The sequence below is a fragment of the Triturus cristatus genome, chromosome 5_2 (genome assembly GCF_964204655.1).
Source record: "Triturus cristatus chromosome 5_2, aTriCri1.1, whole genome shotgun sequence".
NCBI lineage: Eukaryota > Metazoa > Chordata > Amphibia > Caudata > Salamandridae > Triturus > Triturus cristatus.
Window position 1 is genome coordinate 333,150,940 of NC_140588.1, and position 22,892 is coordinate 333,173,831.

The 22,892-nt window shown below is 47.9% G+C and overlaps 1 protein-coding gene across 3 annotated transcripts in view; it reads left to right on the forward strand.

Annotated features, from left to right (window-relative positions):
• KDM1B (lysine demethylase 1B) overlaps positions 1–22,892 on the forward strand; it is an 821,676-nt gene that overhangs the window by 118,876 nt on the left and 679,908 nt on the right. Inside the window, exons 1-3 of one of the 3 annotated variants that reach the window (XM_085607097.1) lie at positions 18,849–18,972; positions 19,079–19,140; positions 21,879–22,003. Coding sequence is in view for 1 of the 3 variants with exons in the window: in XM_085607096.1 (XP_085463222.1) it covers positions 21,879–22,003 (125 nt within the window). In the remaining 2 variants the exon portion in view is untranslated. Of the gene's footprint in view, positions 1–18,848; positions 18,973–19,078; positions 19,141–21,878; positions 22,004–22,892 lie in introns of those variants that run through there. The other 2 variants (XM_085607098.1, XM_085607096.1) reach the window with 2 other exon arrangements.

A 22,892-nucleotide genomic window follows, 5' to 3' on the forward strand; every position in this document is an offset into this window, starting at 1 on the left:
CTCCCCCAGTGTACATATACTCCGAAGTAAGTCCCATTTGCAGTGTGTGTGGCAAGGACCATGGAGCAGGGTATATAATCGAGGCGAGCATGTAGGCGATGGAGTGGGAAACAAAATGTCTATTCTCTGTTGAATGGGTGATGTGCCTGCCACACATGCAAGAGGGTTCAATGAGTCAGCCAGTCAGACAGCGCCACAGCGTTGCAGGCGGTGGGGGCATGCGTTAGGTGGAATGGAACTGGTCAAGGGCAGTATTCATGACATAGTTGAGTCTCCACCCATGTCGCCAGGTGTGGGGAGAGGGAAGCAAGATGTTGTGGTTGATTATGGTTTGAGGCTTTCTAGGACCGATGACCGGCCATCCAGAAAGCCCTGAAGCAGGATGTACCGCCGTCCTTGTTGATGACAGAGTCCAAAGCCTGTAAGGGGACTCTAGGATGAATCCAAATAGCCACACCTCTGGAGTAGGTGGAGTACGTGGTATAGAAAAGTTGGCTGCACAAATGGTGATGTAGCCGTTCGCCTTTAGTCCAATCTAAATGAGTTTCCTGGAGGCATAATGTGTGTTCCCTAGAATGTCTAATTTGAGACTAGAGATATATCTTTTGGCCGTAGTGCCCATGCCCCTAACATTCCATGTCAGGAGCCTGTTGATCGCAGTCTGTGTTTGTGGTATAGTGTCTCTGCCAGGAGTGTCCACTCACCAGGGCATGTGCCAGAACGGCTCCGGCCTCCTTGGCTGTGACAGTATGGATAGGAGCCCCCGGGAGTTTCCAACAATGGACCATAACTTCGAGTTAACCCTAGACCGAATGGGACAAGCGGCCGACCATTCAAATAAAACAATTGGCCATTGCTAGATGGGGGTTGGCATTGCTGAGGAGGTTTCCTGAAGAGGAGTGACAGTTGGAAGAAAAAAAAGGAGAAAAAGAGAGAGTTGCCGGTCCGTAGTGGATGTGGTCCTGATAAAAAAAGGGACAAAATTTTCCAGACGCGAAAGAGTAGGCCAGCATTGTCACGGCAGCCGGCTCCAAGCGCGGTCAGCTGAGTTCGTCAGTTGTCTGCGGCGTAACCCGCCGGCACTTCATATTGGAACACTGGGATATAAAGTCTGACAGCGAGTCCTAGGGAACACCATGTGTGAGGAGGTGTGGGCCGATTGGAGTGCCTCCACCGATTGCAGGGCCGCTCAATTCTCTTCTTAGGACTGGTTTGATGGGTGCCATATCAAACTTGGCACAAGTTCTTACAGTTCCTCTGCCAGGGAGGCCGAGGGTCCAGTCCAGCCAAGATATAACTCGAGCCATGTCTACACCTCTGCTGGAGTTTGAAAAAAGTGAATACAGTTATCCACCACCACCTGCAGCTGCAAGGGAAAGAGGAGTGTGGACAGTTGGCTACCATACAGGACGCCCTGGATTTTTGGATTGCCAAGGTAAAATATGGGAAGTTCATCACTCTTGAGAGGCCTATTATAATGGATTCCGCTTTTGGAGCCTGACGGAGAATTTAGTCTTAATCCCTGTAGTTCAGGATCTAGCAACCATCGGGCAGGGGTGCCGCCTGGATAGGACCCTTTGTGCCAGCTCCACTGCTTACATAGGCCACAGGCCAGCTGGGGCTACAAACTACCGAAGCCAAGCTTCTACATAGATCATAGCATCTGAGCCCTCCACTCCTACTGGAAGCCCCACCAGATGGATATTTTTTATAGTGGGCTAAACCCTCAGAGTCCTCAACCCGGTGTTCCAGGAGCTGCACATGTTCCGTCAGCTGGCCAAGTTAGGTCGAGTGGTCGTCCACCTTTGGGGGTGATGTCCTGTAGGGGAAGTATGTTGGAGGAGCTTGTCCTGTAGCTTGCAATGATCTTATCAAAGAACGACCAACTTGAGAGCCATGGTGTCGATTTTGTCCACTAGTGTTGAACGGGAGTCACAAATCTCCGCCAGTATCAGATCAAGCTTATCGGGCATGGAGCCGGCACAGCGCTCTGGCTTTCGTCAGTTTGTTGGACCCATTGTGGATGGCGAATCACAGGTGCAGGACCCCCATTAGAATGGTGGCGACCCCCCCCCCCCCCCCACCTATTTTTGACTCAATGGCAGCTATGAGGCATGCCAGGCACCCCCACAGTGGGGTTGGCATGAGCAGCCTCTGGATCCGGCTCTGCACCTCGTCGGCCAGGGCTCCATCCGGGTCAGCATGGGCCACCGCCAAGCAGGACTGGATGGGGGAGGGGGAAGGTCAACTTGGGCCTCCTGTTAGGTCACTCTTATTTCTTGGGGCCAGCACTCCGGCCCCCCAATGGCACCCCGCCGGCCCGCCCCTCAGTCACACCCCCCAGGATGTTGGGGCCAGCACTCCGGCCCCCCAATGGCACCCCGCACACCCTCCCCTCAGTCACAGCCCCCAGGATGTAGCTATGAGGCTGCTAAGTGCCCCCCAGGCAGGGCCCTCACAAGCAGTCTTGGGTCCCAGTGCCACACTCCGTCACCTGGGGTCCCTGTCTGTGTTAATGAGGTCTCATTTCTTGGGTCTCTCCAACCGCAGCCCATGGTGTCAGCGGGCACTGGGACTGGTTGATGCGAGCTGCCCACTTGGGCAACTCCGGTCTGTCCTGGCCTCAGGAAAGGGCCAGGTCCAGGCAAAGGGTTGAGTTTCCCTGGTCCAGCGGCAGAGCTCTCCTAAGGTGCTGCCGCCATTCAACGCAGCTCGCCACGCCCCCCCCCCCCGACACATTTATGTTTAAATTTGATATATCCTATATTTTAAACGATGATAGGGCAAGTTTTGTGATACGATCAGAATTCCTTCAAGAGGGACTACTTACTTCTTGTTGTGCTATAAAGACCATGTAAAAACTATGAGGGGGGCGGAGCCAAGATGGCGGAGTGAGCAGACGTACTGCTCTGGTGCTCCCTCCAACGATCCCTACAGCACCGGTCTGCGGACCGTCATTGCCGCACACAGTACAGTATTCACGGGCCGGAACAGCCCCGAGATTGCTGCGGGCGGTTTGCAGCAGATTCCGGCGCAGTACGGCGCGGGACGAGGGAGAACGGAGGTGTCATCGGGGCTCGGCCGCGCTGAGGGCCGACAGTCAGTCGGAGCTTGCGGCTGCTGAGAGGCAGGCCCTGACTTCGCGACGGCGGCCGGTGAAGAGAGAGCGGCGGCTGGAGCAGAGGCACAGGGGAGACGAACCGAGATATTCCACGTGGGGTCAGAGGAAGGAGCGGCCCTACAGAGCGGCGGCAGTGGTGCGGGGGCCCTGTTAAAGACGAAGGTTGAGCCGGTGAGTGGGCCCGCGTCTCCCTTCTTCCTGTTCCCCTCCCCCCCACAAGTCAGAACTTTCTAAGGCAAGGCGGCGCTGCCCTCCGGGAGGGGGGGGGGGGGGGCTGGTCGACCAGAACCAAGGTGAAGGCAGCTGGACGCCCTCTATGGAGATCGGCGAGTAGGCTTCCTCCGCAACGGGAGCGGGGGACATTACAAGAACGGCGACGGCCTAAAGAAGCTACGCCATATCACCCGAAGCACGGGGGCACACCGCTCGGAGATTCATCGGCGTTGATGCGGAGATTTGGGAGGAGGGGACCCTGCTGAGGTGAGAGGGGACGGTCCCGGGGCTGTGATTTGAGTGGCGCACTGATACAGCGGGCCGTGCTGCAGCGCCACGGCGCCAGAACCGGCAGGTCGACCCGGGTGGCTGATTTGAACTGGAGGCAGGCCCCATAAGGGCAGAGGGGTCGAACATCTGCGGGGCCGGCGGGAGATTCCCTGTCGCCGGGTGAGGGGCCCAACATCAGGAGGAGAAGAGGTGGAGGCTGACGCTGCGTGGTCCACTACCTGCCCTGGCGACACGGCTGCCCGCAGGGACGGGGCACACATAGAAGTGCCACCCGGGAATAGAGGGGTGGTCTGGTCGCCCTGCTGGCCCTCGGAGGCCGACGTTCCTAACCCGGGTCAGAAGACGGGGACGAGTGACGCCATCTACCGAGAGGTGGGGACGGCGGCGCCGGGCCTACAGCACGCTCTCTGAGGCCCAGACGAGGTGAGCTATGTCCACATCCAAGAAACACCAGGGCAGGTCGTTTAAGGATTTGTTCGCCCAAGGGCCGGCCGGTCAGATGGCTTCTGGTGCGGAGGTGGTTGCCTCTGGGGGAGCGCCGACGGTGGGAGCTGGAGCGGAGCCCGTTACCAGGAAGTTCCTTGAATCTATGTTTAGCGCATTGAGGGAGGACATCCGCACATTCAAGCAAGAATTCACCTCGGAACTTAAAGAGGTCCGTCGCGATGTGGATTCCATTGGAGAGAGGGTCACAGATCTGGAGGGCAAAGGCGATGGGAGGGACGTGGAGATTTCGGAGCTGCAGCAAGAGATCATTCGGCTCCACGATCAACAAGTAGACCTCCAAACCCACCTTGAAGACCTAGAAAACCGCTCCCGTCGCCATAATATTCGGATTAGAGGAGTGAAAGCCGATAAAGAGTCGAAAGATCTGTTCGCTTACACACAGAAGCTCTTTAATCACATTTTGGGCAGCTCACCTGAGACTGAGGTCCGAATGGATCGCGCTCACAGAGTGGGACCCCCGAGAGCACCAACGGCTTCCCCATCGGACATCTTAGTGTGTGTCCAGGACTTTCGCACTAAAGAAACTATCCTCCAGAAAGCACGCCAAATGCACCCCTTACGGTTTCAGGGCAAGTCCCCGGTTCTGTATCAGGATTTATCTGCGCTCAGGTTACAAAAGCGGCGAACTTTTAAACCTGTCACTATGCACCTTCAACAGCACGGCATCTCTTATAGCTGGGGCCATCCGTTCCGGCTGGTGTTCCGCAAAGACAATAAATTGCGCTCCTTGTCTGAAGCATGCACGATTCTGGACATAGACCTCTCGGAGGAGGGGATTGGCGGGGAACCACCTAAAACAGGGCCTGAGAAACCCAGGGCCCAATGGCGTCAACAGAGCTGCAGGCGTCGCCCCAAGAGACCCCCAGCGGCAGAAATCGCAGAGAGCCAGAGGTCAGCTCTGGAGGCCGTCTCCACGGAACTGTCCGGTCCCGATCCTGTCTGACTCTTCACAATGTTTGATAACAACTGACTGTTTTCCCAATATGTGGGTCGTTGGCGGGAGGGGGGCTTCCGTTTCACTGTGGGTGATTCTACCCGGATGCTTTTTTGTTGATCACTGACGAGTGATGGACTACAGGTTCTATGTTTTTGTTGCGAATTGTTTTTGAAAGGGAGTTATTTTGGGTTGTTTGGGGTGGGATTCCGAAGCTCCGTGTTCACCTTTTCCTCAAAGTGCAAAGGATTATTGGCGCCTGCACACACCCTCTGCGACTGCTGGGCGCGATTGCAGGTGTGGATACGAGGGGCGCCCTCTTACTGCAACAGCTATCATGGGATCACATACATGCCTATCACCCCACTTAAGGTCCTCCCCCTTAATGTAAGGGGTCTCAATAACCCAGTGAAGCGCAGGGCTGTCCTGTCCTGCTTAGAAAACTCCCACGCAGACCTATGCCTTTTACTGGAAACCCATTTACTACTGAGGGATTGCCACCGTCTTAAGTCCCGGCAATTTCCCACGCAATTATTTTCTTCTGCCCCTACTAAGACGGCGGGAGTGGCGATATTAGTGGCTCAGAGGTTCCGGGGTGAGGTCCTTCATAGGGTGGCCGAGATCAAAGGGAGATTACTAGCCTTCCGCTTCGCCGTGGGGGACAGACATTCACAATTGGTTCCCTATATGCCCCGAATGAAGACCAAGAACGATTTTTACACTCCGCTCTGGTAGAGGCCACCGCCACGACAGACCGCAATATCATTCTGGGGGGCTCTGGTAGAGGCCACCGTCACGACAGACCGCAATATCATTCTGGGGGGCGATCTGAACCTTGTTTTTGACAACCACAAAGACAGATCTAGCCAACACACTCACCACAAGGGGGCATTGACTGCAGAAGGGATAGCACATATACAGGATCTGGGACTATGCGACCTTTGGCGCAGCTTTCACCCTCACACTAGGGAATATTCATTCTACTCCCATGCCCACAAGACATACGCACGGCTGGACCATTTCTTGACGTCTGATTCCGTACGCACACTGACGCGGACAGTGGAGATTGGAGTGGCAGCTTTGTCAGACCACGCTCCGGTCTTGGTCACCCTCGCCCTCCCACCCACATCGCGGCCGACCAAGGTTTGGCGACTCAGAGACACTCTTCTACATCGCACAGACGTGGTTCAACACATACGATACACTATGGATGACTACATCTCACACAACGTGAATCCCGACACCACATTAGCTACACAATGGGCGGCCCTGAAAACAGTAATCCGAGGGGAATTTATAGCATTGTCGGTGGCGGACAATAAAGAGCGCACACGTAAGTGGGATGACCTCACACAGCGGACCCGGGAGGTGGAACAGATGCACCAGAGAACAGGAGCCCCTAGGGTGCGGCGACGGCTTAAAGCCGTGCGCCACCAGCTAGCAGCATTGGATCAGGATAGAGCGGAATATGCGGCATTGCGGCTGAAGCAAGCATACTACACCGGGGGGATAGATGCGGACGTCTCCTGGCTCACAAATTGCGGAAGGTCCATCAGCAACGTGGGGTCAAAAATATCACCCGAGTAGACGGCACATGTGTGTCAGAGGATGGTGCTATAGCGGAGACATTCCGTGACTTTTACGCCACTCTTTACGCAGGGGACTCGCTGGGCGGTTTGGAGGGGAGGGCCTTCCTTGATTCAGTTGCTCTGCCTACACTGACTACGGCTCAAGCTGACCACCTAGATAGGGAAATTCAGAAAGAGGAAATCATAGCAGCAATCTCTCGGCTCAAGCTGGGGAAAGCCCCCGGCCCAGATGGTTTGTCCGCGATTTTCTACAAGACGTATTGCGCCGTGATCACCCTGATCCTCACCCGGTTGTTTAATTCCTTTACCGTCCAGGGGGCAATATCAGGGGATCTTTTGGAAGCCTCAGTAGCGGTGATACCCAAACCTGGGAAGGACAGATCCCGCTGTGGATCATACCGCCCAATCTCCCTCCTCAACATAGACTTCAAACTATATACGGGGATTTTGGCTTCCCGTCTTGACCCCTACATACCTGACCTCATTGACCCAGATCAAGCAGGGTTTATCCCGGAACGGCAAACGACAGATAACACTAAAAGAGTCTTGCACCTTATCGAGAAAGCTACTCGAGTGCCAGGAGAGTTCATGATGTTGGCTATTGATGCCGAAAAAGCATTCGACCGCGTGCACTGGCCATACTTAGAACAGGTGCTAGGGAAAGTCGGGATGGGGGAACGGTTCCACACGTACATATTCAACTGCTATAAGTTTCCCACTGCAACGGTTCGAGTGAATGGCTATACTTCCTCTCGATTCCGTATTGAGAGAGGCACGAGGCAGGGATGTTCATTATCCCCCCTTCTCTTTGCCCTTTATATGGAACCATTAGCTCAAAGAATACGGCAGAATCCGGAAGTACAGGGGATTACATTTGGGGGCTATACCCACACTATTAGCTTGTACGCGGACGATGTGCTGATATCACTCTCTGAACCGAGGTCCGCGCTGCCGGCGTTTATGGCGGAACTAGACCCCTTTTCCCGAGTCTCGGGATTGAAGGTCAACACCGACAAGTCCATGGCCCTCGACCTGTCCCTGGCGCGATCCACTCGGGATTACCTACAATCACTACTCCCCCTCCAATGGGCGACGGACATGATCTCATACCTGGGGATCCAGCTGGCCCCCTCTCTCCCTGCAGTGGTTGATGTCAACTATGCGATACTGCGCTGGAAAATCCGTCAAGAGCTGGGCCGGTGGAAACACTACCCCCTGTCATGGTTGGGTAGAGTGGCGGCGATGAAAATTTCTATTCTACCGCAGATACTTTATCTCTTCCGCACCATACCTCTGCGACCGCCGGCCGAGTTGATTCGGCGGACACAATCCGAGCTGGCCCAGTTTATCTGGAATGGCCGAAAACCACGAATGAGACGAGCCTTGGTAGTGCTTGCTCTAGAATTCGGAGGACTAGGTGTCCCGGATCTCCAGCTCTATTTCCAGGTTGTGGTATCTGGTGGAGTGGAGTAGATGGGAATCCGGGAAACATTGGCTATTCCAGGATCAGGCGGTGGCGGCCCGTCCCCTGCAGGAAATTCCGTTCCTGCGCAAGCCTCACAGACCTCCAAACCTATTCGCCTCGTATATCACACGAGTCCCCCTGGAAGTATGGGATGCCACTAATGCTAAACATGAACTCACAACCTTCCTGTCCCCGCTCACTCCCCTAATGGACAACCCTGAATTTGCTCCGGGGATGGATAAAGCAGCTTTTTCGGGTTGGAGAGCGGCGGGGTGCTGATTCTTGTACCACATTTATGGCGCTGACGGGGTTCACTCGTTTGCTCAGTTGAAGCAGGAATTTGGGTTCCAGGAGTCAGAAAAACTTCGGTATTTTCAAGTGAGGCACTGGGCGCTCCAGCCACAGGTCCGCTCTGGGGCGGATAGGTGCTTTTCCTCCTATGAAAGATGGCTTCTCACGCGTACGTCAGACCAAAAACTCATATCGGACCTCTACAAGAAACTGCAGATGATACATGCGCACAATCACAACCCCGGTAGGGAACGATGGGAGCGGGAGCTGGGCAGAGCTCGAACACATAGGGAGTGGGAGGGAACATACTATAGAGCCAGGCACTCTGCATATCACATGGGACTCACGGAGACACTCACGAAGATAGTGACATACTGGTACTACACCCCGGAACGCTTACACGACATGGACCATACCCGAGAGGCGACGTGTTGGAGAGGCTGTGGCCAAGTGGGCAACTTAGTACATCTACTCTGGGAGTGCACGCACATTCAACCATACTGGACTCAGGTTCTGGATGAGGTGGATAAGCACTTTGAGACTGAGATACCGCGCTTCCCTGCCTATGTCCTATTGGGTCTTCCCAATCCCTTGACCTATCCACTAAAATCCCGCAAAGGCAGACAGATAGCTATTGCACTAGGGTCTGTGACACAAAACATTCTCACACATTGGCGCACTCCCACTCCCCCAGTTTTTACGGGGTTGCTACATCGCCTGTGGTATGTCCTAGGGATGGAGAAGCTAGCGCTCACCATGGCAGGGGAGGGAACTAAATATGGGGAGTTGTGGCAACCATTTCTGTCACTGCTCGCTATTGAATTCCGAGAATTCTGAGAAGTCACGTGCCCCAGATATTTACGGCTGCTGCGGCTCGCAGAGGTGGGGCAGATGGATGGCTAAAGGAGTAGTCGGAGGGTCCATATATAGATTAAGTGGTGGACGCGGGGCAGGGAAAAGGGAGGGGGGAGGTGTGTTATTGTTCATTTTATGTATATTTCTGCATAGTGGGACACATACAGTTGAGTAATGTTTCATAGCCACCGAGTGCGGTGGTATTAATATCGCATCCCATGACGACAGATGTCTGTATGTGGTTATGTCTTCTGTTTCGTTTAATTAATAAAAACATTTAAACCATAAAAACTATCAGGGGTACTTGCTTGACTACACATTCAAAGGTTGATTAAAATAATCCCAGATCTTCGTTCTCCTGATTCTTGGGTAGTTGATGCATAAAAGTGACGGGCGTAGTGGGAGACATGTTGGAGGTGGCTGCAGATTGTTCCAATGTTTCTGCTTGTTGTTTCTAGGCTGCCCCACGTATTTTCAGTGATTACCATCTGTACACAGCAGCCTGAATCTGTTGAAGCTTATGCCCTTCATTGAGTCCATGTATCAGCTGCTCCATTGTGAATGTTGGGTCCTTTTGGATAACCACCAGTATTATTTGTGACAACTATTACAGACCAGAATCAGTGAAAGAAATATCAAGCATCCCAAGTTAACTCCCAGTTCTGTTCTGTTGGAGGTGCAAAAACCCAAAGTGACGTGCTACAGAAGTCAGTTGATGGCTAACTCAAAAAGAACACAAAAAATACTGGTAAAGTACGAGGGTCAGAGGGAAAGTTTAAAGACCAGCACGGAAAAAATCCCCACACGCATCTATAACTTGAAACAACAAAAAATCCGTGGGTCTACAAACAATCAACTAATACTCCCAAACCACAAGAGCAAATGCTAATAGTGACTACAAGAGTCCTCTTAAAGAGGACGGAGTCCCATCACCCACCGTGGTGGCATGCTTCATCATCTGGGGCCTCCTGTTAACCACAACCTGGTGTGGTTAACGAGCTACAACTCCTGAGGGAACTAAGGAAGGAGGAGCTCACGGATGTTTTAAGTATCTAAATAACCTATTGAGGCTAAATAAAACAGAGACTAAAGCTGCCCTCAGTGTGGTGTGGTGAGGTGAACTAACATAGAAAGTGCAGAGTGAGTGCAAAAGAATTTTTCTAAAATTGACTATCCAGCGAAAAATATGTTTAATCAGTATTGTTGGGTGTCAAAAAATAAAACACAAGTGGTCAACATGTTTCAGCCATTATTAATCACAAGATTGTGATCGGGGCTTTCGTCAGGACCATATGCTACTCCTGCAACATTGAGCAATGTCAAATGAAGACAAAATTTGCAACTACAAGACAACAAAACGATACCTCCGCCAGGCGTAACCACTCAGTCATTGAAAAGTGGGGCTGCAGGGGTTCTTTATGAAGCACCTGTAAGCAATACAAGAACAACATACAACAAGCAATAGTCAATGTAGCACGGAGAAATGGGTTTAGGAGAATTAGTGAATGAAAGCAGTGGGTACCAAAGGTATGCCACCGATCAGCTTACCCGTCGTAGATCGGGAATGTGCATCAACGTTCCTGGTGACAACTCAGGGCGTGAAGCAGCGCTCTGTGAACAACAATAAAAACCTAGTATAAAACAAGGTATCAACGCTGGTAAAGGGATCTGTAGAACCAGTCTTATTAAAAAATAGCTCAAGCGCATGTGTGTCGCACAACCTGTCTTGTACATACTCTATCTTGAGTGTAGAAACAGAAATGGAAGGGCCAACTCTGGAAATTCAAGCGCCTGGGAGTACATAAGCACGGAGTAAATATATACTGCTAGTTGGTGTGTAGCGGGCACACTCAGTCATGAACAAATGTGGCTTAAAGCAATGAGTCAGAAAACTAATCACACAAGGGCAGGCATAAAGACCCTGCGTTAAAAGAACTGGGAAAATGGGAACTGGGGGCTATGTGAGCTCAACTGATCTTGTGCTCGTAACTGTGCGTTATGAAACGATAATACCCCTTTAAGTTAAATAAAACACAACTCTCAGAGTGATGTAAGATACACACCAATCTCAAGAAACGCACTCGTGGTAAATCAAGGTCACAAAAGCATTTTGCATACCACTTAGACGGAAATTAATCGAGCAGGCAGTGCCCCTTGAGCAAAGTAATATGGACCAAAAACTCTTCCTGCATAGAGAAGCGTCCTAAACTCTTCAGGGAAGGGCGTGCTATCCAGCCAGAAGGAGTGAGATGTAAAATTAAGTCTCTAGATATTTAGTGAGAGGCTAAACATCGGGCCGCCTACCTCTCCGTCGCTACTCCAGGTGGTCTTCCTGGTTGTCCCTTGCGGTACTTTCGCCACCTCTACCTCCGTTAGATAAAGTCGATCTCAACCCAGAAATGATCAGAACGGGCGGGACCAAAACAGTGTCCGATGTCTCGCGAGACTCACCCTAAAAACCGGGCCTCATGGGAGATGTAGTCACGACATTGCTAAGTAATGTATAACATCGTTAAAACACCAGATCTGCTATAACTGCAAATAAAGAGTGACTAAATGCACAAAGTAGTGTGAAGCGGATTGAAATATCCAGAACAGCTCCCTGCTCGAGAATTAAGCGCAGGTGAACAGAACGCATGGGAAAACAAATGCGTGTGTCATGATGTAAAAACAAAAGAAGCAATGTCTAGGAGTAGCTGTTACTTAACATCCATCGAGCGGAACGCGTCGAAGGATACACTGATAGTGAAATGCTCATAGAGGCAGAGGAGTCAGACAAAAGTAATGTATGTTTTGTAATTGCTGTATATGTGTCTACATCCTTGAAAGAAAAGCAGAAAAGGGAGAGACGTCAGCTATTATTACAAAAACAAATCGGGCGAAGTAACTGGAAAGGGGGCATGTTGTACATCGATAGATGATGCCACTGCCTTTCTGAGAGGGAATGTCCAATGGTATATGCCAAGATAGCGCATCACCAATGAGGAAATAAATGCCGCATAAGGAGTGGTCAAAATGTCGAGTGAGCTGCCACTACAATGTCATCCAACGGGGGCAAGATTACAACCCTATTTCAGCGAAATGAGGTCCATGGGATAGTTTCATTCAGGCCCCTTGTATCGCTGTGAATTCTGAAAACCCACCGTTGTTCACATTTAAACAAAAAAGATGACACATCGGTAATATGCGAAGGGTTGCTCAAGAATAGTCCACTTCATGTCATCAGGTTGATGTTTGAATTCCAAGAAATGATTGGTGAGCCGAGTCGCTTGTTTTCTACATCTTATGGTGCTCTTGTGTTCCATGATTCTGAGCTTCACTTTTCTGGTCGTCATCCCCACGTATCTTTTCTTGCAGGGGCAAGTGATCAGGTAAATTACTTTCTCGCTGTTGCAATTAGTATGTTTGAGCTGTCTCCAGGGTTTGCTGAGACCTAGATCAATTACCGTAGAATGTGTGGTCTGTGCACACACCGCACAGCCACCACACGCGAAATGTCCCTGTACTGGAGGCAAGTTCCAGAGTGTGTTGGTGATGGTTGTGGGAGTTCTGGGGCGTGTATGTACCAGTGTATCTCGTAGATTAGTACTCCTTTTGAAAGAGAACAAAGGTAAAGGTAATTGATCAAGGCCCACATTAAGTATACGCCAATGTTTGCGTATGCTTTTTTGAATGGAACTGGACTGGGTACAGAAGGTGGTTACGCAAGTCATTCTATCTAGTGTAGGTTTAGGAACACTAGGTTCAAGTAAGGCCTCGCGATTGTTGTTCGAGGCCCGTTTGTAAGATTGACTAACCAAGCGGGGAGGGTAGTTCCTTGCTCTAAGGTTTTTAGATAAGGAATCTGCATGGGTCCTGAAAGTCTCAGTATTAGAGCAATTCCGTCTGATCCTCAGAAACTGCCCGAAAGGTAATCCTTCTCGGGTCGACTTAGGATGGAAGCTATCGTATCTGAGGATAGAGTTTCTGGCCATTGCTTTAATGAAAAGTTCACTCCCCAAAACACCATTACAGGGAAAAATCCTAAGATCTAAAAAGGGGAGACCAATTTTGCTAGCTTCCATAGTGAATTTCAAGAAAGCAGTCATGGAGTTAAGCCACCTGTGAAAAGCCTCTAGGATCTCATAGTCACCCCGCCAGACAACAAAAATGTCGTCGATGTAGCATTTCCACTCAATAATATGGCTGCGAAAGGGGTTATCTGGATGTAATACTATCCTCTGTTCAAATAAATGAACATAAAGGTTGGCCAGATTGGGAGCAAAAACGCTCCCCATGGATGTACCGGAGGTTTGCAAAAAAACTTGATTTTCAAATTTGAAGAAATTTTCTGTCATGGCCAACCTTGCGCAATTCATAATGAATGGAACAGGTGAACTGGGTGTAGTCAACTAATCATCCAAGAGACCTCTGACAGCTGTGAGAGTCTCTAGCTGGGGTATACAGGTGTACAATGACTCGACGTCAAAGCTCACAAGATAATCGGTTTCAACATCAAAACTGATATCAGGCAGAAGTTGTAATACGGCCTTGGTGTCTTGGAGGTAGGTGGGCATAAGCTGGACCAAGGGCCACAAAAAGACATCTACAAAGGTTGAAAGAGGCTCTAACAAGGAACCAAGACCTGATATAATAGGTCTCCCAGGGGGAGGACGTTGTTCCTTGTGTATTTTGGGTAACACATAGAAATAAGGTGTAACTGGATGTGTGGTAACCAAAAACTGTGATCCAACCTTCTAGTTGAGCTTCATCAACCATCTGCATGATCTCTTTTTTAAGCCTGGACGTAGGATCATCCACTAGTCTTTTGTAAAAGCGTTCATTGCTTAATTGTCGTAAGCACTCTGCCCTATAGTCTGTGGTATTTAAAATCACAATAGCTCCGCCCTTGTCGGCGGGCTTGATGGTGATATCACTATTCTGAGTGAGGGTGTTGAGAGCTTGTTTTTCAAGTTTAGGAAGATTGCAATACTTTCCTTGAGATGGAATTTGGATTTTAGAGATGTCATTCAGAACCGCAGTTTCAAAAGCGAGGACATGCGCAGGTAATGCATGAATAGGAGGATTGAAGGTGGATTTGGGCCGGAGACCTGTCCCTACCTCCTCTGAGTCATCAAAAGCATTAGCAAGAAAGAAAAAATGGAGCTTAATTTTGCGAAAAAAAACTCGCCAATTCACACTGTGTCGTGAACGGGTCTCCAATATTGGTGGGCACAAAGCCAAGACCTCTGTTCAAAACTCTATTTTCCAACTCTGTCAGAGAATAAGTGCTCAAGTTAACCACTAGTTGTTGCTGGGTCCCGCTGCTTGAGGGCCTTTCGTGGTGCTGCGAAGATGCCTGGGTGATGTGGGGGGGCTCCAATGAACCTGAGCCTGTGATTGTTGTCCTCTTCTTCTTCCCCTGGAGCGGCCACGACCCTGTCCTAAAAAAGGCTGGTTAGAAAAAAAGTGTGGGGGCGGCGGATTGAAGGGCATCATTTGAGGATTGAACGGTACATTAGGGTATTGCCAAGGCGCGGGATGCCACCACTGGGCCTGTTGGTGCCCTTGCCAATTGCGTCTCCGACCGTACCCTCGCCCTCTGGTACGTGACTGACCTTGATCTGTGGAGTCTGAATCACTAGACCAGTCCTCTGATCCCGAGGTGGAATAATTGGACCCATATTTCCTGCCTTTTTTATTAAATACAGGCGGTATATAGTTTTCATGTGTGTAACAGTACACCTTTTCAAGGGAAAATTTGGCTAAATCCTTCTTGAATTTTTCTATTTTTGTGATCAAAATACCGTCTTTAAACTCCTTGTTGGATTTGTTAGTTTCCTCAAGGTTTTTCTTGTAAACTGTTTTGGACAAAGTGGTCTTTATCTGTCCCTCTAGCACTTGGATCTCTATGAGGATTGCATCGGCAAGGCGTTTAGCGGTGCTAATGATCAAAATTAGCCAGTCGTGAGTGCAGCGCCAAGCGATAAGAGACCAATCTTTAAGGAAAACTTTATCTTCAAGAAAAAGGCGTGGGGAGTTGGTGACAATCAACCCTGTGGGTGCACAGTTCCCTCTTAAATATTCAGTCATGATGGCCCCATGAATCCCCGTCCGGGTATGCGATTTTTTTCAAGATGAGTAGACGAGACCACTCATCTCCATGAGTAGTAACTGTGGTGATGGTAGTATCAATAATGCTGGGAGTGGTGGTTAGAATCAATCTAGCCATCTCTTCATCAAATGCTAAGCCAGCAAAGTCTTTGTTGTTATATGGCACACACTCCAATTCCCGCAGGGATAATGGCCCGTGATATTAGGTAGGCACCGTCCGTTCAATACTGTCGCTGTTGTTTCTTGTTCAGCTTTCCTGGGACAGGTAGATACCAGTGTGTCCTTGATGCTCCGTGCCTTCTTGAAAGAAAACAACGTTGTTTCCCAATGTCGATTGCCCGTCTGAAGGATACTCCAATGTTTGTTTATGGACTTTGTCACCTGACTAGATATCCTGCTATAGGTGGTGACACACGTCAGAGGAATGTCCTTAGCTCCCTCTGGTTTTTCTTCCAGAAGCGCCTCTGGGGGTTGATTCCTAGTGTGTTTCTGGCAGGTTTTCAGTATCTGTTCAGGATATCCCCTAGCTTATAGTTTCTCAGAGAGATCGACCGCTTGATCCCGGTAGTCCGACAACTTGCTGCAATTTCGTCTCAATCTGAAGTACTGACCATAGGGTAAATTTTCCCTCAGAGCCCTGTGGTGAAAACTTTCAAATCTAAGAATGTTGTTGTTTGAGGAAAAGGTCCTGAACAAAGGACTAGGTTTTGTCCCAACTGCCAGATTAGATAAATTCAGTCTCCACTGTGAGCTTGTAAAATGTTTTGGAAAGTTAAAATTGAAAGCCTTTTTTGAAAGACAAGACCCCAGGGAAACCACTACTGACCAATGCGAGACAGGCTTATGTCTTAAGTCTACCTTCACTCCACCCCCCCCCCCCCCCATCTAGTCCCAGTAGAAGTACTAACTTTCGAACAAGCCATCTTCAATGACGCAGAGAAAATGGAAGAAAAACAAAATTTCTTCAATATGAGCAAAGAAGAGAACTTAGCTCTGGAAACACTGAGAAATTGTGACACGATTTTCATGAAACAGGCAGATAAAGGGGGCGTAGTGAGGGTCCAGAACAAAGTAGCCTACCAAACAGAGTGCCGTAGATTGCTCACTGATAGGAGAAATTACACTCCTTTGACTATCAACCCCACACAGGACCTGAAAAAGGAAATAAGATTACTAGTGGACGCCGCGGAGACCAGTGACCATATATCAAAAATGGAGGCAGACTTTCTCACGACAAGCGAGGAGAAAATTCCATATTTTTACACACTGCCCAAGATGCACAAGAACAAAATTCCACCTCCCGGAAGACCTATCGTCTCCGGGATAGGGTCACTTTTAGAACCCCTATCACGTTTTTGTGATTTGTTTTTTTCTAAAATCCCTGGTGCAAAATACAGAAACTTACCTAAAGTACACCAAGAGTCTACTTGTTCTTTTACAAAATATCCTTGTAGACGAAACAACCATTCTAGTCAGCTTTGATATTGAAAGTCTGTACACCAGCCTTCCCCAGGATGACACTCTGGAAGTACTGAGAAACGCCCTTGGTGAAACAGACTGGAAATACAAAACACCTAGACACTTTATCCTGGAATGCGCCTCTTTAGAAGTCAAGAGGAACTACTTTGAGTACGAAGGAGACCTGTACCTCCAAACTACCGGAACTTCAATGGGTAGTAACTTTGGCCCTAGCGTGGCGGGACTTTGTCTTTGACTTTGAGAAGAAATACATCTTAAGCAAGTCCAACCCATTTCTGCCCAATATTATATTCTGGAAAAAATACATTGATGATGTCCTTATCATTTGGCAAGTACCAAAAGAAACTCTAATGGACTTTTTTACGTGGATCAACACTTGTGACATCAATCTAAAGTTTACCCATTCAATGCACTCTGATACTATGGTGTTTCTTGACATCATAATCACTAATGGCAGATTGGAGACAAAAACTTATCAAAAAAACAACAGCTAAAAACAATCTCCTTAGATTTGAAAGTTTTCACCCCAGGGCTCTGAGGGAAAATTTACCCTATGATCAGTACCTCCGATTGAGAGGAAATTGCAGCAAGTTGTCGGACTACCGGGATCAAGTAGCCGATCTCTCTGAGAAACTATAAGCTAGGGGATATCCTGAAAAGATACTGAAAACCTGCCAGAAACGCGCTAGGAATCAACCCCGAGAGGCGCTTCTGGAAGAAAAACCAGAGGAAGCTAAGGACATTTCTCTGATGTGTGTCACCACCTATAGCAGGATATCTAATCAGGTGACAAAGTCCATAAGCAAACTTTGGAGTATCCTCCAGACGGGCAATCGACATTGGGGAAAAACATTGTTTTCTTTCAAGAAGGCACGGAGCATCAAGGACACACTGCTATCTACCCGTCCCAGGAAAGCTGAACAAGAAACAACAGCGACAGTATTGAACGCATGGGGCCTACCTAATATCACGGGCCATTATCCCTGCGGGAATTGCAGTGTGTGCCATATAACAACTGCAACAAAAGCCTTAAACCTAGAACCTGGGAAAACATGGATTCAGAAGGCACATACCAATCGCAACAGTACAAATGTGGTTTACCTAATAACATGCCTATGCGGCCTACGATATGTAGGTATGACACGGAATGAAAGTGAAACAGAGGATCTGTGAACATTGCAGAACAATTAGATGTAAGAGAATTACTACGAAACTCACTGAACATTTCCTCCAGGCTAACCATGCCACAAAATGACATGAGGTGGACTGTCATCGAGACAGTAAGGACAAATGAACATATGCAACAATGCTTATTGGAGAAGGAACAACGCTGGGTATACAGATTGCCTACCCATAAAGAGGGACTAAACGATAATATCCCATGGAACTCCTTGAAAAAAAAAGGAGTCTGCCTACACTACCTTTTTATAATGGAATTTAGATTTGCCAAATGTTTGAAGGGACAAACTTTATTGTCCATCTAATGGGCTAACAGTGCTAGATATGATTAGTAGCACTCCCGAGATTCCCTAACTGAAGTCTGACACAAAGATCTGATCCAATTTAAGATTCAGGTCCTGTACTACTATATGATACACTAAACATACCCTGAGCATTACCTCTGAAGCGCAGCTTACTTCAAAAGGGCTTGATAGAGTACCCTTAGTGTCTCTCTACACCCTTTTCTTTACTCAGATCCCTATTTTCTCTTATTACCAGTAAGAATACAACTTGCAGTTTGAGTACAGTATAACGATATAATTTCTGTTCCGTCACATTTGTAATTTTATTATCTTACTCTTCTGAAGACTCGCGATCCCCAATGCCGGTCTGATTTATGTAATAAGCCGTTTTTTAATTGTAATAAACCTTTTGGGCAACGTGAAGGAGATAATTACAGCCACTTCTTTAAAAAACATCAACAAAACAGAGGGTTTAATAAAAGGGATACGGAGACGGCGACACGTCACTAGCGTAACCACGCCCCTCACGTTGACATGTGACAACGTCATGCACCAGGAAGTACCACATCCCTGCAAATCACATTTAAATCGCCGGGAACCGAGTAGATACATCCTCGGGTGTCCGTGCAGGCACTCCATAGGTAGGAACACAGACGGTAAGGTTTGACGAAGTAAGTACTTGAGGACTACGAGCAGCCACCATTTGTTTTGAGCTAACAACGGATTGGAGGTACGTGTCCCTAAATGCATTTTACTTGTTTTTCCCTTCTACCTTAGTGTGTGACTACAACCTACGCCCCCCCACGGCTTCCATGGGGCATTTCAGAATTTAACTTCAAGTAAGCATTGACCTTGGTTTTCTACTTTGTTTGCCAATTAATTCACACTAGCACATGTACAGCTGTACGAGAAGTGCTGGTGGTAATAACCTATGAGTTCCACCGTGACTATTACGCTTGCAAAAAGTCAAGCACATTGACACCCACGATAAATTTATCTAGTGGGTATATGGCATTACTTGGGGGCAAAGTTGCATCCCTTTCTTCATTTATAGTTGTGAAGGTTCAGAGCACATGATTCTTCTTCAGGCATGATATGTGTGCACGAATTGACCACGCACATGCTGCATGCCAGTATCTAGAGACACAAATGAATGAAGAATCTGGGCACATCGTATTACATGAAGCAATCGAATATGTTTGTCTCTGTTTTCTCTTTCCAGATTCATTACCCCTTTCACATAAAGCTGAAAGAAAAACATATAATAAGTAGCGGTATGTCTCAGAAGTAACTCAGAGAAGGGTTCACCTTAGTGTGTGCACACCCATCAGGGTACACCACGAGGTCCTGAAGAAAGCCTGGCAGTGACAATAAGAGGCTGAAACATGTAGACTGTGACCTTTTTCACTTATAACATAGATGCCTTAGGCCAATTTAACCTTTTTAGGCATCCCACAGTTTTTAGGTCTCGCCTCAACCATCGCATGTGCTGCACTGCGAGACATTTAGTAAGTGGGTTTTCAAAGTACTACCCACCGGCTTTTGCTGGCCTCAAGCGTGCGTGCCCGCGTGCATAGCTGCCAGCTTTCAGCGCCGAGGCGCCATCTAGAGCGTGATTGCTTTCACTTTTGGCGCTGCTGCGCGCGCACCACTCGCGTGTTTGCCGACTCGTGCGCACCTCTGCTTTCACTTTTGCCGTCTTGTTATTTTTGCATCGTACATTCTTTTCATGTTGGCTGCCACCTTCCTAAAGAGCCAGAAGTCAGCACGGAGATTTTAATACACCTCTGAAAGTTTTCATTTTCTGTGCTCCACTTGTCCGTGGACTTGCTTTTCTTAAATTCTACTTGTGCAGTCCCAACATATGCTTCTGATGTTGAGCTCTCCTGCCTCATTTGTCCCTTTGAATGGTGAGTCCATGTTCACAGAGACGACATCAGCACTGATGCTAACATATGCACGTGCAAAGGATATGTGGGACAGCATATCAGCATGCAAAGAATACCCAGGCAATCACTGGACTGCCTGAACCTAGCCGCATTTTGTGGCATGCAGCGCTATTCTATATGCATTTGATGCTCACGTTCTAAGTAAAGGCCCTTATTTATATCACTGCGGTGTGTGTTTGTAAACTGAGTGTTTTCACTTAGCATAACTTGCTTGAGGGCTAATAAATAAGGACTTAAAAGGATTGTGAGTTTCCTGCTTCCTTTGTGCTGAGTGGACACTATATTATAATTTTTGTGTCCAGAATTGTCATGTTTTTTGATGTTCGCTGCATAAGCTGAAGTGGAATTTTTCAATTTGCTGACGGAGGTTATCAGTGGTTGCAGCTATGAGGTAGAACTTCTCTGCAAGAGGACTCTGCTAAAAGCTCCGGTTTCTACACTCACAGGGACCTACCTGTAAACACAGACTAATGCTCTGGAATATTTGAAATTAAAACACGGGCTTCAGCTGGATGTTGGAAACAAGGTGCTTCCGAATGAAGGCCCCTCTCAGCTTCTCGGAAACGCCATGGAGAAGAGGCTCCATAATTAGAGTGGGGTAGAGAGAGAAACTAGTTGCTGGGAGACACGTCGGGACCCTTTCAGTGGTGTGCAAGGGATAGTGGATGACTCGGTAACACAAGCATTGGCATAGCCAATAGGTCTCGCCTTTGGGACCTTATAAGTGTTTATCCATGCAACAGTTGATGTTGTTGCACCAAGGATATTGTGCTGGATAACTAAACACTTATAAGGTCCCAAAGGAAGACCTATTGGCTATGCCAATGCTTGTTATTTTATCTTATTGCTCCATATTAAAGCTAAAGGAACGATAAAGATAATTTTAACTTGCACTAATTCACTCACTTTCACCACGTTCAGAACGTAATCCCGCTTCGCTGTAGTCCAGGCGTTGTAGCACACCCGAGTGACATTCTGTCATTCGGGTGGGACCCCAATGATGAAGCATGTCACCAACTAGTGGTGAGTGAAGGGTCTTTTAAAAGGAAATACATTTTTCCTTTTTTCTACTTGTGCGTCTCTCTACATCACTTTTGTGCTGTGGGCATATTCCCTAATCTGTTTATTGATTAAAAAAAATAGCCTTGCAATCAAAGTTTGCAGTCAAACTGTATTCAAACAACTGCATCTAGTTCTTTAACCCCTTCCATGCTCCTGACGGAACGGTTCCGTCATGAGCATCGGTTGAGCTGTGCTCATGACGGAACCGTTCCGTCATGGCCCCGCCCGCGCTCGAACCCTTCAGCACCGCGGGGGAATCCGCGCAGCGCTGAAGGGGTTAAATGTTAGTCTTCCCCAACAGAAAAAGACAACCCAACTGAGCATGCCTCTCCGACAGAAGTTAATCTGTTGTTTAAGCTACATTTGTGTAGGTGGTAATCTACAAATCTGCCCAGACGTTTTAATAAAAGCTATAACAACGTAACTTATCGATGTCTTGCATTTGTTATGCCTTTAATGCATTAGTGTTTTACCGAAATGGCGAGGACTTATTGAATGACTTGCATTGCATGATCTAAATTGGCATTTCTTCATTTTAATGATGACCTTTTTTTACCTTGGACAAGGTGAAGAAAAAGGTTTGTGAGAAATCGGATGACGAGGAGGATTCCTCAGAGAAGAAATACAGGAAGTGCGAGAAAGCTGGCTGCACATCTGCATATCCTGTTTGCTTTGCTAGTGCTGCTGAAAGGTTAATCTAATTTTTTTATATTCTTATGGACATGTATGTGAACACTGATAATCCTATTTCATACATTTACACAAGGAACATTTTGCTTTGGTCAGTCTGTGCCACTTAGAGTTGCCGTGTCTGCAGTTGACACAAACGTTATTATCAAATGAAGTAATGACCGTGTAAAGACATTCATGGGCATCCTAAACTTAAATATTCTACACAACTAGTTGTAATTGTAGTTTTTCAAAGCCTACAGTTTTGCTAATCTAAAAAGATTGCTTTCACGTTTCTTCAATTCTCCATGTGGTGAAAGTTGTAGAGATCCCGCAATATTAAAATTGCCATATATGTTTCATCCTTTTGGATTTATGCAAGGTATTGAATATGTTATTGCCAACTGGGCTAGTCTAGCCCTTCTGCAGAGTGGCTAGTAAGTATGTCTTTTCGTTTGTACTCAAAAATCCTCCCCTGTTTGCTGGGGAGTCACATTTGCATTTGTTTGTTCGTGTATTTTTATAGTGCACATTCAACAGCTGTGATACGCTTCAACATTTTTTTTTAACCAGATTTGTTTTCAAGAGATTATTTTATAGTACAGTCTTGCAGTGGTGGAGGAAATTAGTTAGCCAGATCTGTGTCATGTACTTTCTCCTTTCTTGCACTTCTTTGTCCTCAGGCCTCACTCTGTTGCTGATCCTCGTGTTAAGTAGGCCACTAGATGTCTTGATCTTTCTCACCAAATACAGTTGCTTATTGGAGTTCACCACCTCAAAGTTGGCATAGCAGGCCTTCATTGTGATGAATCTGAAAGGAAGGGCGTTTGTCAATGATTGGGAGGGAGGCAAAATGGTCGCTGGGCATAGATACACCAACTGACAGTACTTGTATGAATGATTTGCACGAT